The sequence below is a fragment of the Oenanthe melanoleuca genome, chromosome 2, assembly GCF_029582105.1.
Source record: "Oenanthe melanoleuca isolate GR-GAL-2019-014 chromosome 2, OMel1.0, whole genome shotgun sequence".
Classification (NCBI taxonomy): domain Eukaryota; kingdom Metazoa; phylum Chordata; class Aves; order Passeriformes; family Muscicapidae; genus Oenanthe; species Oenanthe melanoleuca.
The window spans coordinates 47,158,294-47,174,845 of NC_079335.1; the positions used below are offsets into that span (position 1 = coordinate 47,158,294).

General features: G+C 39.8%; 1 protein-coding gene across 2 annotated transcripts in view; it reads right to left on the reverse strand.

The window, feature by feature from the left end:
• The window catches only part of THOC1 (THO complex subunit 1), a 22,161-nt gene extending 8,777 nt beyond the window's left edge, over positions 1-13,384 (reverse strand). The window contains exons 1-18 of one of the 2 annotated variants that reach the window (XM_056485882.1): positions 13,274-13,381; positions 12,176-12,249; positions 12,005-12,065; positions 11,034-11,100; positions 9,861-9,979; positions 9,140-9,188; positions 8,577-8,672; positions 8,250-8,332; positions 7,716-7,789; positions 7,017-7,125; positions 5,837-5,968; positions 5,359-5,459; positions 4,036-4,102; positions 3,817-3,867; positions 3,096-3,166; positions 2,384-2,407; positions 1,870-1,965; positions 1,481-1,546 (exon numbers count right to left, since the gene is read on the reverse strand). In XM_056485882.1, the coding sequence (XP_056341857.1) occupies positions 1,481-1,546; positions 1,870-1,965; positions 2,384-2,407; positions 3,096-3,166; positions 3,817-3,867; positions 4,036-4,102; positions 5,359-5,459; positions 5,837-5,968; positions 7,017-7,125; positions 7,716-7,789; positions 8,250-8,332; positions 8,577-8,672; positions 9,140-9,188; positions 9,861-9,979; positions 11,034-11,100; positions 12,005-12,065; positions 12,176-12,249; positions 13,274-13,369 (1,436 nt within the window). In that variant the 5' untranslated portion in view covers positions 13,370-13,381. Of the gene's footprint in view, positions 1-1,480; positions 1,547-1,869; positions 1,966-2,383; positions 2,408-3,095; positions 3,167-3,816; positions 3,868-4,035; positions 4,103-5,358; positions 5,460-5,836; positions 5,969-7,016; positions 7,126-7,715; positions 7,790-8,249; positions 8,333-8,576; positions 8,673-9,139; positions 9,189-9,860; positions 9,980-11,033; positions 11,101-12,004; positions 12,066-12,175; positions 12,250-13,273 lie in introns of both variants that reach the window. The other variant, XM_056485883.1, reaches the window with a different exon arrangement.
• Between the last annotated feature and the right edge of the window lie 3,168 nt (positions 13,385-16,552).

Sequence of the window (16,552 nt, forward strand, 5' to 3'; positions counted from 1 at the left end):
GTTCTGACAGGTACTCAAAGCAGCACAAAAGGAACCCTGACCTAAAAACAGAACAGAAATAAAATTCCACACCATCAGGATGGTTTGCTGCTGAGAAGACTCTAAGCAAGAATCACAGATTGTGTAAGAGCTGTAGGTTACTGAGAGCCAAGACTCTCAGTGGTGCAAAGCAAGCTGGTAATGATCTGCATTTCTCTTACCTAATGCTGACAGAGACACACCTGCTTCTGCAAGGAGTCTAGCAAAGGGCTGGAGCAGGGGGTGAAGCACACTGTCTATAAATTCGCTTCAATTTCATTTTGAAAAAGGCACTTTGCCCAGGGCAGCAGTGCCCCATGCATCATCACTGACTACTGAAACAAAAGCCAGCACCTTGAAAATCCACCTGAGTCCTGCCATATTATCCCCAGAACGACCACTTAAAAAGGGGACAGCTAAGGAAGTATTACCCCATTTGAATAGAGATGTGAAGAACCAAAGCAAAAAGCTACACTCACTTGACCATGTACAGTCACAAAGCCCACAGCAAAAACCTGGAACCCAACCCAGATGCCATGGGATTTATTTCCTGTGTACCATGGCATGCATTTTCTTTGTTTATTTCCATTTGCTAGGGGCTTTATTAAATTATTTTTATTTAAAGATGGAACAAAAAGCTTTGGTCCCAGACACAACTTCACCTTCGTCCCTCAGCCTAGTAAAGGCAAGTATCCTTCAAAGGCCTTCTTGTACATCCCAGCCTCACAAGAGAGGAGGACACTTCCTCTGCAAAGCTCTGAACCCCGAGAAAAGCAATTCCTCCACTCAGGATATCTGCATAGCCAACACCTCTCCCCAGGCAACCAGACTTTACAGCCTCTACTAGCAGAGTTCTCTCTGGGAACTGTCCCATTCCTTCTCCAAGTTTTCTTATCTGTATCATGCACAGTAAAAGAAATTTTGGTATCTATAACAAAGAAAGTTGTGTACACTTCAGCAGAGTACACTTTAAGTATTTCCTACAATTGTGTGAGCATAAAGGACAACCAATAATTGCATTTTTCTAATGGTAATGTGCTGGAACAATGCCTGGTAGCAAATTTCCTCTTATCTAGCATTGTTTAAAGCACAGGTCCGCTCAAAAATCATAGCCAAGTAGCATGCTAACTTCATCAGAGCCAGACTTGGCAATCTTCATTCATTAAATAAGGTAATTAATGATACAATCATGCTCGACAAAAGGGGAGTTTTCATCTGGTTTTCAGCTCAAGATTTTACTTTACTAAGCAATGAAAATTACTGACAGCATAAACACTCAAAGAAGTGAAGAAAACTGTAAAATTTCAAGGCAAAGATTCATACAACCACCCTCACTCAAGAAGGTGTGAAATGCACACCTCCTGAGATCATCTTGTACATCTTCCTTATGCCTATTTTGTAACTCTCTAATTAGAGTGCTAATTAGTTAGCTTTAGACAATGACACACCTGTTTTTACCTACCTACTCTCAGATTTACAGGCTTCCATGTTATCAGGACATAAATTCCAAAGGCGGGTCAGTTCCTCACTGAAAAGGAAAGCATAAACACGCATTGTTTATGTTCACCATTCTACCATTTCACACTGATGGACTGTTTTAAAGGGATCTAAAAAAAGATTTAAAAGATATAAAGAAAGGATCTTTTACAAGGAAAGAAAACCTACTGCAAGTTTTAAAAGAATGATATATTCTTTGTCTGTTCTTTGGCAGTTCCAAAGTAAGGATGTTTGAAAATTGTTGTATAGAAAAAAACAGCAGAGGGAAAAAAAAAACCTCAAATACAAAACCCCCCACACCAACTAACCAACCCAAACCCAGAAATTCCATAAAGGAAAGAGAACCCAACATACTTCCCCATAAGGATTTTTTTGCTTGATCCTTTTCCTAGGAAGTCCTCTGGAGCTGGCCTCTTCCTCACAGGTCTCATTGGCTTTGAATCAGGAGGTCTAAAAAAAAAATAAATAAAAAGATGCTCTTTAGCATCAAACCAGTAATATCTCAAGAACAAAAAAAGCTATTTCACCTTCACCTTTCACCTTGAGATGGTGCCAAATCAAGTCATAATGAAAGGACAGTGAGCCCAAGAGTGGAAGGAGGCAGCGGGGAAGAAGAGAGAGAAGGCAAAATAGAGATAAGGAAAGGATTCTGCCAGACACCAAAATTAGTTGACTCAAAAATGTAAAGGTCTACCAGAGTCCCAATAAAGAGAAGGAAGCAAATCACATTAGTGCCAGCAGCACATGATCTACCCTGCTGCTGGGATCATCAGCTCTATGATTGCAAGGTCTCTTTCCCCAGCTCCACCTGATTTAATGGAATCAGAGAATGGAGATCCCAGAGCAACGAAGTTAGGGCAAGACCTACCCAAGCTGAAACTCTGGATGAGATCTAAAGGAGACAGAATATTTATAAAAGTCAATTTTCATAATTCTGCTTCTCCACAATAGTAATTTTTCAATACAAAAATTACAATAGTAATTTTTCTCTTCTAACAGACCCCCTTCTTCTTTTTCTGCAAACACCTTAAACCTTGAAGAGATGGCTGCACCTTATCTCTCCAATAAAAGGAAATCTCCAAAGAGATAATGGCCCAGATGCTCCTTACCACAAAGAGGCCACAGTACATGTGTACAATGAAACAGGGTGCAAGAAAAATGTTTGATCATCCTCTCAAGATAGTCAAGTAGACACATGGAGTTTTGCCACTAGTTAGTAACTAATAACACAGGAAACTTTCAGTGGTGAAAGCCATCTAATTGTCATTTCCATTAAGGTAAGTGAGTGATCACCATCAAGTGGCAAACTAATAAATAAATTGCATAAGAGAACTGTTACACAAACTCCAGGTATGCTGTCCTGCCTGAGCCATAATGCCAAGGGCTTCATTAGAGGCAATCCAAAAGGATATATGGAAAAGTCAGGCAAGAGCCTGCATTCACTGAAGGGACAGGCAACTGTACAGATTTCCAAGCTGTGTGAGTGGCTAACACACATATGCACCATGGGTACCATATTCTGAAGTGCAACCATGATTTCAAACAAGCAGCAGAAAGCTTCTGTTTCACAGCACAGTTACCTTTCTTTCACAAAGCTTGGGCAGCCCTCATTTTTCCATGAGTTCCAGTTTTCTTCAGTATTTAATATATGCTGTAGAAACACAGAAAGTATTGCACATTATTAGGGTCATAAGCACTTTCAGACTCGACCCCAAAGTTTTAAACTGAGCTATTAAAATTAAGCAGAAAATTCTGTTCTAGGTTGTGTGTTTCAGTCACTATCTTGAAGATCATCAATTTAATCTTAGGCAACTGGTTTAATTTACTCAAAAACAGTGTACCTCCTCTCTTCAAAAATTGTGGGAAAGGCTTTATTTCCCCTGGTCCAGACAAGAAAATAGATGCAGTCAAAGTAAAGCAAAAAAGAAAAGCAAAAAGACTTCTTGGGTTTTTATTAATTTCACTTGTATTTTATTTCCATGTTTTTGGGCACAGGACTCCCATCTGGAAAAACTTTAAAATATTTTTTGCTTTCCAATAACCCATTGTCCTGTAGGTACACATGCACATACAGGCATATTTCTGTTCCTTCCCAGAAAAAGGAAGAAAAGAGTATTAATGAAAACATGCGATAAAATATGACTACAAAATAAAAAGACATTATATGACCTTTTTTTTTTTACTGGGATGAAGTAAAAGTTCACTTAGATACAGCAGGTGTGTTCCAAAAGCTAGTTTAAGCTGAAACTGCTTTTTTATGTGCTATATAGACTTTGTTTAGGCAGGCATCAAAATACTCACCTCTACCATTTTAGAGAATCTTTCTCCATCTGGAGGATTTTCTGAAAGAAGCTATAAATGGGAGAAAAGAAGATGAACTTTTTGCATTATATCTGCAGCAGAATATGTAGGGAAAAAACTCCAGAGAAAATCGTGGTTACTGCTTCAAAGGTGGCTAATACATTATTACATGCTTAATATTTTTCCATGTAATTTTTATGAAATGGATACTGTACCAACCTGGTAAACTGCTTTTGTAGTATCTTCAATCCAAAGAGACTGTTCATCTGTTAGAACGTAGTTTGAACTGGAATTGGAAAACAAAACAACACATCAGAAAGTGTGCTGAGGACACATAATTTACACCATACACCTTCTGAGGGGTGTTAGAGGGGATCTGAGGAAAGTGCTTTGAATGTGATCTGCTGTGGTCCCAGGGACTGACAATTTGTTAGTTTGTGGAATTAATTAGATGTGCTTGGGGACTATACTTTCAAAGTATAGATTCACCCAACAGGAAACCCATTTGAGTGATTCAAGATCACACTTTGATGTTGGACCAAAACACAATGAGAAGATTTTCCTCAGAACCACTCACCAAGTGTTATACGACACCATTTGTAACTCATGCCATCCTTGACCACCAGTAAGTGACTGTTTATAATGAACATTTTAATGCATTGACATTGAAATGACTGTCACCTCAAAAGGACTGAACTGGAATTCACAAGACCTGAATTCCATTCCTCCTCAGCCACTAGACTGCCTTGATAAATAATCTGTAGAATTAGGATAATGATCCTAACCTAGTTACAGAGTTCTTTGAGAGCTGTTTATAAAATGCAATATACAGCAGGTGGGAGACAGCTGCCTTGTTAAGGATGTTAATTATTATGTTTACATATGGCCCAGGGCACCAGAAATGAACAGAGACGGGATTTTCTTCAGAATAACGTTAGAGACTAGGAACAGATGGGGTTTGGTTGTATCCCATTAATTTATAAAAGCAACAATCACCATTGTTACTTCTTGCCATTTTAGACAGAGTTCTGCAGTACACTAAGAAAAAATAAAACAGCGACCAATGCCAAGATGCAGACTCAGTATAGATTCAAAATGATGCCACACACAAGTACCCTGCACTGGTCTAACAACTTGGTGCTGCCAAGGAGAGTCTCCTTCCCTCTCACGGCTGGCACTCGCTGTTAGCAAGTTTTAATGGCCTCTACTTCTCTGAGACCCCACAACTCACCAACTTGGCAGAAAATTTACTCTGCAAAGATGAGCAGATTGGGTTTTTGCTGTATAGTAAATGGCACAATTTTGAGCAAGGCAAATGAATGCTAGAGCAAGAGAGGGCAAAGAATCAGGCAGAAAAACAGAGAAACAAATGAGACCTCTGCTTTCCTGCTGTAAAATAACTCCAGCCATACCCTGTATTTACCAATGCAAAGCTCCAAGCTCCACAACCTCAGAGTAAGTAGGCAAACTATTTTAAGTACTTCGGTTTATCTCCAAGTTCCTGGTTCCCCATCCTCAAAACACAAAATATTTCCACATTACCTTTTAAATTTGACTTGTCCCTTTAGATACTGAAATAGTATTAGGTACTGCAACAAGATGTGACGGCGGAAATTACTGTCACTCAGTTGTAAATCCATCAGCTAAACAACAAAAAAGTAACAGATGTTTAAATATTTACTCTTTTTAAACTTATATTTGTAAAGGCTACATTAGAAATTAAATCAAATAAACAAACAACAGCTTTACTGAAAACTCTTATTCCAGAAATAGAAGCCCCTGAGTCATTAATTAACAGAGGCAACCCACAAAGAATAAAATAGAAAAAGGAATAGAATAAATCTATATAAATAAAGTGGCCAAACAGTGTAATGGGATACCCAGAAAAACTGTGGAGTCTTGACTGGACATAGTGCTGATCAACTGCTCCAGCTGAGAACTTTTGAGGAGGGAGGCTGAACCAGACATAGCTTCCTTCCAACCTCAATCAGTCTGGCATTCTAGAAGGGAAACCACATACCTTTTCACTGGTTAGGAACTTTGCAAAATATACATGTTCTCCTCCTGTTTTTAGTTCTTCCAACTTTTTTCGGGAAGCCTGAGTGTCATCCAATTTGTAACTTTTGAAAACAGCCAAAACTTCTTCTGAGTACTATAAAACAGAGTTATTTACCACATGAAAACAATACTGAACATTAGCAGACTTAAAGCCAAGCAAGTAAAATACTCTGTAAATCTATCAGCCCATTGAAACAACCCACTTGTTACCTATGTGTAGGACCTCTCAGAACACCACAAATGAAGTGAAAGCGTTACCATGTCAGAACATTTAGTCGTATGGAATATTTACAGCATGCTAAGGAAAATAACATTTTGTATTGTGAACAGTGCTTTGTTGTTTAGACATCACGAAGAAAAAAGGCTGGACAGTGCTACAGTAAAAAATTTCATTTGTAAGACTAAAGTCTGGCCTTGATCAGTTTCTGAACAGCACCTGTGGTAGTTTTTTGTGGGTATTTTTTTTTTTTGGACCCCATTAGTGTACATCGTAAGTAAGATTTATATTAGGATGTCAGAGTAGATGCCACCTCTTATTACTAAAACACAGAGAATGAAGATTAAAAAAACCCACTAAGCTTCTTTGAATTAAATAAATACTGGATGGCAAATTATGAAGAAAGAGTACCCTAGCAATAAATCCTCATCAATATTTATACCAAACAAAACAGAAACAGTTGGCTGAAGGGGACATTCAAGTCATTGCTTCTACAAGGAGATATGCTTAGTTAGAAATCAGGAATAGTTTCTTTAGGATCCCACTGGCTTCAATATGACTACTCAAAAATAAGAGCTAGGATTAGATAGAACTATTTATCTTCTCGGGATAAAATCTCACCCAAACCCACAATTTCTGCCTTTTGCAGCTGGTAAAACACGAAAAAGGTACTTCAGGCACTGTTGCAACATAAGAAGTATTTCTGATATTGACATACCTTGGGGGTTTACTGTACATTTTAACACAACAACTCATTTACTGAAAAAGGCTCACTTTAGAAAAGAGCAAAATGCATTTCTGCATGCACCATCATTTTCCAGCAGTTTGAGCCTTTGAACTGTTCCGTGCTTATGCAGTCGCTGCTACTCGTGTAAACAATGACCTTTACTTAGGCTGAACAGTTGAAAGCACGAACTCAGATTACCTTAAGAAAGGTTTTCCATGACACCTTCTCATAGCACTGCACAGGATTTCTAAAATAATCTTGAAGTGACCAGAATTTTCTATACAGGTTATAATCTATTGGAATGGAACTGTGGAAAAATAATGAAGAAAAAAAACATACTGAAAAGCAATATATTATATTCGATTTCACTCCAGAATGCACAATCCCAGAAAATATAATTCATTTTGGAAGTAAATTAATGAGTCAGTAGTCAACTGTCACAGAGAAATCTGTAACTCAGAATTTGTCCTTGTAAGAGTTTTCCATTCCGTCTATTGTTACTTTCTTGCCATAAAAGTAGAAATAGTACACAAAAGGGATCTTAGGAGTTTATCACTATTTGTGGCATGAAGGAGCTTTCTCCTTAAGCATATACTCAAAACTCCTGAATACATCTTATCACAACAAGTTTTGTGAAGGGAATTTGGAAAACCATCAAAACCAGAGTGGTTCTTAGCCAGGGTAATCAACTTTTTCAAATCTGTACATCTCTGTCTTCCAGACAACTTAAGTAATTAAGACATTGACAGGAGTCTTCACTGATTAGATACATCTAATCTTCAGAGGGCAGGAGATGAGGCGAATTTGGACCCCAACATTCAAAGATATTTCCCAAACAGCTTTTTTCCTTTCACTTTATAAAGATTTGCTTCAGCTTTTAGATTTCTGTCAGCTTACCAGCTTGTCGGTGCTTCATCATCTCCCATTTCACCTTCTTCCACATCCATACCTTCTTCCCTCTCCTCAGTGTGCTAAATAGGAGAAAATTATTTAATTGTTATACAAATGTCACTACAGTTTGCACAGAGTTCTCAGACTGTTGTTTACTGTAAACATTCAATTACATATTAGATCAGAAAGCTTAAGCTGGTAACTCAAAACATCTCTGAACTATTATTACTGCAATATGTGCAACAAATTCCTGTCTTAATGCAATGGTAGCCTCACTTCTCCTGAAAAAAGCTGAAGAGACAGCTCTGATCTCTGCATACTGTGGGGAAAACTTTGCACAGTAAATGACAGTGTTCATTCCTCACAATCAAACCCATCTTTCCTCTCAGAGTGCAGAGATGACATGCCTATTCCCAAAACAACAGCTTGGTCTGGCAGAAGGACAACCAAATGACAAATCTACAGCCCCAAAGACTTTTTATACAAACAATCTTACAAGTTTAAGGCAGAATCAGTGAAAAATGACATAGGAAATTTCACCTTCTGTCCCAGAGTGCTCTCATGTTCATTGGTATTGAAAACAGTGACATTCTCCAAGTTAAACTGGCTCTGTAGGTTAAGCCCTGTGAAAAACAAAAAGTCTTAAAAGCTGTGAAGTTCCCAAGTCTCTTTAAGAAATGCTGATACTCAATTCTCAGAGCATTCAAAATTTACAATTGAAATCCAAGCAAATACGTCACAATGTCAAGGACACACATAAGAACTAGGATACAAGTGCAAAGTGATTTGGTCTGCAACCATCATAAACTTAAAAGATTCAGTTTATTTAGTCTCGATATTAAGTGTGATGAAATGCAAAAGTCTCACCTGACTTTTCTGAAAGTGGAAATAACCTAGCCAAGAATAGCTGAATTCTTCCACAAAAAACTGTGTTTTGTGACTTAGATAATCTTCTTAGGAGGTCTAAACATTGTAAAAAATAAAGAATATTAGTATTTACCCCTCTTTTCATTTCTCACGTAACAGAATTCAAGACTTGCTAATTACATGACCCACAGAGCTAATGAAATTCAAATGCCAGTGACTCCCTCTGACCAGACATATTTCTTTCAAATGCATTCTGCCAATTCTCCTAATACCTTCAACAACAATAAAAAATAATTTTTTGAATGAATCCTACTCAAATATAGCCTTGGATACAGGCCTTGTCAGTGCTGAGGAATAATATTCTTTTATAATGATCTCCACTAATGAAGAGAGCTCCCTGAGGTCTGAATTACTTTTACATTAATAAGCAAGAGTGATGCACCTTTTAACTTTATTACTTATTGAACACATTTGAATTTAAATGTAATTATTAAATTAATTTTCATTTGCTGAGAGAGAAGTTCTTTAATACTGCTCCCTCCTCCCTGAAAAACACCACTCACCATTGCACATGCGTAGCAAGTAATTTTTCCCTGCAGAGTAAAATGTGTTCTGAAACAGAGTAAAGATATGTAGAACATTAAGAGATCATAAAACCTTCTTGAGCAGATTTAATCCAATCACAAGATATGAGTAAGTATGAGTCCTACACACTACTCCTACAGATAACTCCAAATTTGAGTCTTCCTTGCCACAACAGGCAGGTTAAAAGGCAAGTCCCACAAATTCCAAGAAAGCATAAAACACATTTACATCCAGCTTTCATAAAGAAAAACCATGTGTGACAATGAACTGTAAGAGCACCATTCACTTCTTTTTCTTGGAATGCACTAATTTTTACACTCATTTCCTTTATTATTCTATGTATTATTCATACAAACAAAAAGCACACAAATAAGATTTACAGTGTTCACAATGCTGTGATCTGGAAAGAGAAATTGATAAATACTTCAATTAGCAATAAACAACAGTTTGTGAATATATCAAATGGGGGGGCCATAATGTTACCTGAAACAAACCAGCCTGAATGACTATGGGAGTAGGTTCTAGTTAGAAACTCCAGGCTAGGAAAACACTGAGACAGTAGAAAGCTTTTCAGGTGCTGTCTCTGGAGTTTTTGACACTTGTGTGCTAGCTACAAAGACAGTTAAATTCTGTTCATTAAAATGGCTCTTGTAGACAAAAGCTTTGGCCAAATGATGTAACGTTTTCAAAAATACCCACCGATTTCCACGTAGCAACATTTTTCTCCACAAAAGTGAAAATTTTGTCACACTGATCCAAAGGGAGGCAATCCAGAACATCCCCCAAAAGCACAAAAGGAGTTGATGCAGTGCAGATACCTATGAGGAACAGGGAATCTTTTACTCAACAAATTTGAACTGAAATACAGAACAAATAAATGCATTACACTTGAAGGACATTTTATCAAAAAAGTAGAATAAAGACATTCTTCTGAATTCCTACAAATCCTAACAGATTTGGAACTTGGCAAAAATGTTAACTTTCATTAAAGCTATTTCTACACATACTCAAACGAGATTTGCAAAAGCTTTGCACTAACATACAACAAATATTAAAAAAATCACTGTTCTAATGACCTCAAAGTCTGAAACAATGTCAAATCGTTTTGCAGACTGCAAGTGAACTCTTTCAGATTTCTAAATCCACAGTTGGTACCACTACACACACCCATGAAGCCTGAGAGCCTTTCAAGCACCACTAGAACAGTGCTCCAAGTCCATCCACCCATGCTCTGTAGGCAGTGCCTGCATTCCTCATGGCACAGTTCTTGTTACTCTACAGCTCATATAACATATGTGTAGCTGACATATACTTACTACAACAACTTTTGATGAAGAATGTGAGCGAATAAAGAATGTGAACAAATAAACAAAAGGAAGAGAGCAAAAGCCACTTCAGAAGAAATCATCACACTGATTTCTGACACAATCTGCTATTGAAACAGAGTCAAGTATCTAAAAAATCAGCCATATACTGACAGGAGATGAACACAGATATCCAGATGTTGTTTCTGCCTCTGCCAAGTCATTTTACCTCTCTGCTTCAGTGGTCTCATCTCCAAAATTATGATGAGAAACTTCTAATCATTTTTGAGTGCTGGACAAAGAAACTGCTAATCATGCTGCAACCAAACCCATTCATCTTTCTTTATTAACAACAAAAGACTCCAACACAAATGTCATATATATAACCAAATTTAATTATATTATACTTAATTTCTCTTCTGAAGCAAACCCAAGCTTACTAACCACTAGCATAAGAGCCACATATCACCAAAGGTAACCACACTAGATGACTTACAGAAATCAAGATTTTAAAATTCCCCTAAATGTTCCCTAGAACTGCCAATAGATTTGAAATAGAGATGCTCACCTTCTGTGACTCCATTAATAGCAAGAGAGATAATTGCCAGGAGATTCTCACATGGAGCTTTGTTTATCTAAACAAAGAAAACAGTGTTGAAATTCTCTAGTCGGACTATAATGTATCTAACAAAACTAAAATTCTTGTTTCCAAGTAGGCATATTTAAAACAAATATTGACATTCAACTTCCCTAAACAATCTATGAAATTCTGACCTATCAGTTAACTGTAGTAAGTTTTTATTGACTTTCCTGACTGCTTCCAGCCACTAAAGACCTAAACGCACAGAGAGTCATTTACCTCTGAAAATTAATATTCCACATTCAGACTTCGTTCAAATATTATTTGATCAGATATTATTTGACTCATTTCATCATTTCTTTCAGCTAAAAAGCAGCTTTGTTACATATCAGTAACAAATCACAAAACAGTTTGGATCTGAGGAGGACAAAAGATGTCATTGTTCAAACCCCCCTGCCGGGGCAGAGACACCTCTCACTAGACCAGGCTGCTGAAAGCTGCATCCAACCTGACCTTGATCCTTTCCAGGGATGGGGCATCCACAGCATCTCGGGACAACTTGTTCCAGTGCTTCACCACCCTCATAGTGAAGGATTCCTTTCTGACATCTACTCCAAACCTACCCATTCCACCCACTCTTAAAGTACAGTTATTGAACAATGCATATTTATGAATTAGAATTTTAAGATGTAGCAGACTTTCATAAGCATTACAAAGAACTGCTAGAAATGGCTCAGACAACAGCTCTCACCATAGTGTGATGTCTGTAAAATAGAAGAGTCTACCAATCTCCCTGAAATTATCTTTATTTAATCTCAATTATCTCACGATTATATAGTTCTTGTTTTTAATAAAATGTTTTATTACTAAAGTAAGTTACTGTTACACTGACATACTGGCCTGCTAATAGAAATTTGAGGTTCAACAAGAGATAAACTTCAGCAGTTTAAAGTACTTACTATTTCTTCTTCTACAACAACTCTAAAAGCTTGATCCAAGGTACACTTCTTTTCATTTTCACTGCAAATATAAACATTCCAACCTTAGTTAGGAAAAACCTTCAGGCACAAGATTACCAAAAGTTATCTAAACAGGCACTTTTTAAAAAAAATCAAGTGGCCTTTACTTACCTTCCAGGAACTTGGTTAAATGCATTCAACAACGGCTTGATGCTTTTGTTTATCAGAGCCTCTCTGGTGGATGTCTACCAAAATGCAAAGAAAGAAAAGATAGAACACCAGTAAAAAATCAAAACGATCTTCCTCCTTCCTCTGACAGCGGACAGAAATACTAAGGAATCTTTCTGCCACACACCAGGTGTTAGTTTACAGAGAGAACTTTGTAACAAGAAGGGCAAATAACAAACACATTGGAAATGAGCATCACACCTCAAACCTGGACTAACAGTGTGGTGAAAACAACATTTCTAAAGGATACACAGAGGATCACGCTCTTGTGACCAACACTGGATCTGTCATTGTCTCACGTGTCACACCCACAACTTCAGGTGGTCACTGTGGTTTGGGACACAGATCACAGAATATTCTGAGGGAAGGGACCCACAAGGATCATCGAGCCCACACCTGGCCCTGCATGGACAGCCCCAAAAATCGCATCATGTTTCCAAGAGCCTCTCTGTCTTCAACTCCACCCAATTTTCTGTCTCCTACAAGCTTGCATAGGATCCCTGCAAGTTCTGCGTTTATGAAGATATTGAAAAGCACACGACTCCTGCTAAAAAGATGGTCTAAAAATTACTATTTCCTGTGACAGAATCGAGTGCTTGTGCCTCGAGCAAATCCCTCCTGCCTGCCAAGCTGGGTCGCAAACGCCGGGATCCAGAGGCCTGGGTACGCACGCAGCCCCCCAGCCCTGGGAAAGCAAAAGCATCCTTCAGCAGAGACACAGAGACGTGTAATAAACCCGGACGCTTTGCGGCGGGGTGGCACGCCACACTTTAATTGTCTTTGACATTAATTTTCGCTAACCTGAAGACTCATCCCCCCTCGGCCGAGCCGGCGTGCAGCCCGCCCTCACTCCCACTCGCACTCCGCCGCACCCCGGCCGCGCTCAGCGCTCCAGAAAGGAGCAGCAGGGCCGCGGGCCCGGAGGCGCCGAGGCACAGCCCGGCCGCCGCAGCTCCCCGGCCGGCCGCCGTCCGAGCGGCAGGGACGGAGGGAAAGCTGGGGGAACGGAGGGAAGGCAGCGGGGAGGCGGGGGAGGCTCACCGTGAAGCGGAGCCGCGCCTCGGGCAGGCTGAAGAGCGGCGGCGACATGTTCCCGGGCGGGCGGGCGGCGCTGCGGGCGCGCGCCGATGACGCCATGGCGCCCGCCCTCACGGCGGGAAGAGGGAGGAGCGCGGGAGCCACGGGCGGCGCGGCGGGGCGGGCCCTGGAGCGCCTTGGGCTGGGAAACATCTCCGGAGTGCTTCCTCCGAGCCCAGCAGCTAACCCAGCAGCTAACCCAGCAGCTAACCCAGCAGCTAACCCAGCACTGCCCGGCCCGCCACCAAAACACCTCCCCACGGGCCACGTCCGCACATGCTTTGAACGCTTCCAGAGTTGGTGACTCCACCACTTCCCTGTCCCAATGCTTGGCAGCCCTTTCAGGGAGGCGATTATTCCTGATATCCAACCCAAACCTCCCCTGTCACAACCTGAGGCCATTTGATCTAGTTCTGTCACTTGTTGCCTGGGAGAAGAGGCCGACCCGCAGCCTCCTCTCTGGGCGATGAGTTCTTCTCTATGTCCAGGTGTTAGAAGGATAAATTCTCGGTAGAATTGCCTTGTTAAAGGTTAGTATTTGAGATGTTTCAATGATCCGAACTCTCGAGATAAGGATGGAATTAACCAAGCCAACTCAGCAGCTGTGCTGGAATCTGGGCTGGAGCTGGGTAAAGTTAATTCCGACGGGGAGGTTGCGACCGCCGACTGAGGAGAAGGCCTGACCATACAGACTGATTAGCATGAGGATGAGGGAATTCTTTAACCAACAGAAGATAGAATGCAAATTAATAAGAGAACTATGTAACTGTAGCCAGTGAACATTAATGCCTTTGTTTGCTAAAATGTATAAATAGTGAAACATCTTGGTAGTCAGCGTGCTGGCTTTGTGGGTTTGCCACTCAGCATCCTTCTCTGCTCCGGACTGTAAATAAATAAAATACCACGACTCAGTTTGTGGATTAGTTTCTTGAATATCAGGTGAAAGAACCTGTTTTGAACAACAACCTGAATCTCCTTTTCTCCAGGCTGAGCAACCCCAGCTCCTGCAGCCTCTCCTCATCAGACTTGTGCCCAGACCGTTCACATTTCACTATTGCCAAGGTGGAAATGACTCTAGATGTAAAACAAGATGTTGTAAAACAACAGATGTAGCTGGTTTTTTTTTTATTTTTTATTTTTTTTCCCCTGATAAACAACTCTAGACCACAGTCTGCCACCATTTTCAAAGTATCACTGAAGTAAAAATGATTAGGGACTTTTATATCATCAGTAAAATCACCTCAATGCTGGCAATTTACAGGTTGAGCAATATCCTACAGATACCTCCTGGGCGACAGAAATATTTCCAGCAGAAATTACATTTCTCATGATCATAGAATCATAATCATGGAGTTGATTGGGTTAGAAGGGATCTTGGTGTCTGGCCAAAAGCTCAGGTACTGCCAAACTCTTGTTCATAGGTGGGGAAAAAGCTCAAACATCCAATATCCGGTTCATATAGGAAAAGGTGAGTAATATTAAAATTAAATTTGTTATCATTATTAAATGCAGATATTTAAAATAACGCCTGGAAGGATAGATGGGAATATGTGGGGTTTTTTAATGCGGTGGTGTGGCTGTTGTTAGCTTTTGTGCCGGGAGAGGGAAGTGTTTGCCCAGAAAAGGAAGATGCAGCAGGAGGGGCGGCTTGACCCGCGCTTGGGTGGCTGGTTCCAGGCTCTGCTCGGCTAATGGGAGGTGGGAGCACCCTGCCAGCCCAGAGTTTGTCACTTCATCTATAGCTGAAACTGCCTAAAATATGTGGGCTATGCCAGAGCCACGCCCATTCATTTGAAAACGTGGGGGAAGGGGCTTCATAACATTGCAAATAGGCTCCACATGATCTGTCTTATTTTGAATTAGTCACCTGCAAGTGTTGTGAGACTTGCTGAAAGTTGTTCATTTAGGCTTGGGAGAGAGTTGATTTCCCCCCAGTTTTTTATCACTTCATCCCTCACTTTAATAAATTAAAACATATTATCAGCTGAATAAAAGATCATTCTAAGTGAATAATATGAGATTATTCTAGCCCCCATCTCTTGTGGTAAGAAAGAGAACCAAAGAAGAACTCTCCAAATTGGTTATCAAGAAGTTTAAAACTTTAAAAAGAGGTAGAAAGTGAAAGTAGAAGTATTCTAAGGAGATACTGCTAAAGGAAATGGAGTCTTTTTTTGACTATAAATATTCCTTAAGCCAAGACTAATGTTTTAGAAGAACAGAGAGAAGAACTGCCAATATACTGAAAAAAGCAGTGCAATATATTTATTAATGAGTACACCATGACTGAAGAGTTGGGTTTTTTTTTTCCTTGGGGTAGGAACAGATAAAGAGGAATAACAATGTGATTTAATAGTGATTTATAGCCACCTCTTGTTCTGTAACGAATTTTTCCTGTTTGGAATGATGTTTGTTACTTTCTCATAGATCTCATGCAGAGGGGGGATGAACGCTGGGCTGCTAGTGCTTGTGCACTTGGACAAACGAGGCTGCAGTGCCTGAAGAAGTTCTCACCCCTGCAGCTGCTGTGCACCCCGGGCAGAAACTGCACCTTCAACAGCAGTGCCAGCAGCGTGGCACCTCTGGTGTCACCGTGCAACATCTGACAACATCACCTAAAGCCATCCTCATCACCTCCTTAACAGAGGTGCCAAAGTGTGCTCTGGGCTGGCAGATAAAAAATTGGTTTTGGGGATCAAAAACTTAATCAGAGGAGTAGTGCTGTGTACTTGTAAATTGAAATGCTGTAATTATACTGGATATAAAGAGGGATCAGTGATATTATTAATATAACTAAATATAAATTAGATAGTAGTAAGTTAGCTGTGTCTTCTAGTATGTGCTAAGTGGGAAGCTAAGGGGGAGGAGAAAGAAGTAAATATTGCTTTCTGTAGAAGTATCATAAGCAAAATAATTTTTCAGCCTGGATTTAAAGCTATCACCAGCTGAAAGCTCAGATGGATTAAAGCAATCAACAGCAACAGTATCTCAGGACACCTCTGTGCTCAGAGGTCAGTTGATAGAACAGATATTCTATCATCTTGTGTCAAGAGGCTGTGTAGCTGGAATTACAAAAAACTTCATCCAGATGCTGTTTTTTTTTTGAGTAAAATCCTGTTCCAAGACCAATTTGGGTTGCCATTTTAATTTCTGTTACCATTCCTGCAGAAGAGGGCATGTCTGGAGACTCCAAAGCATCCCATCTCTGATGGCACTAGGGCTTAGTGCTTTGCTCTCTCTCTTTCA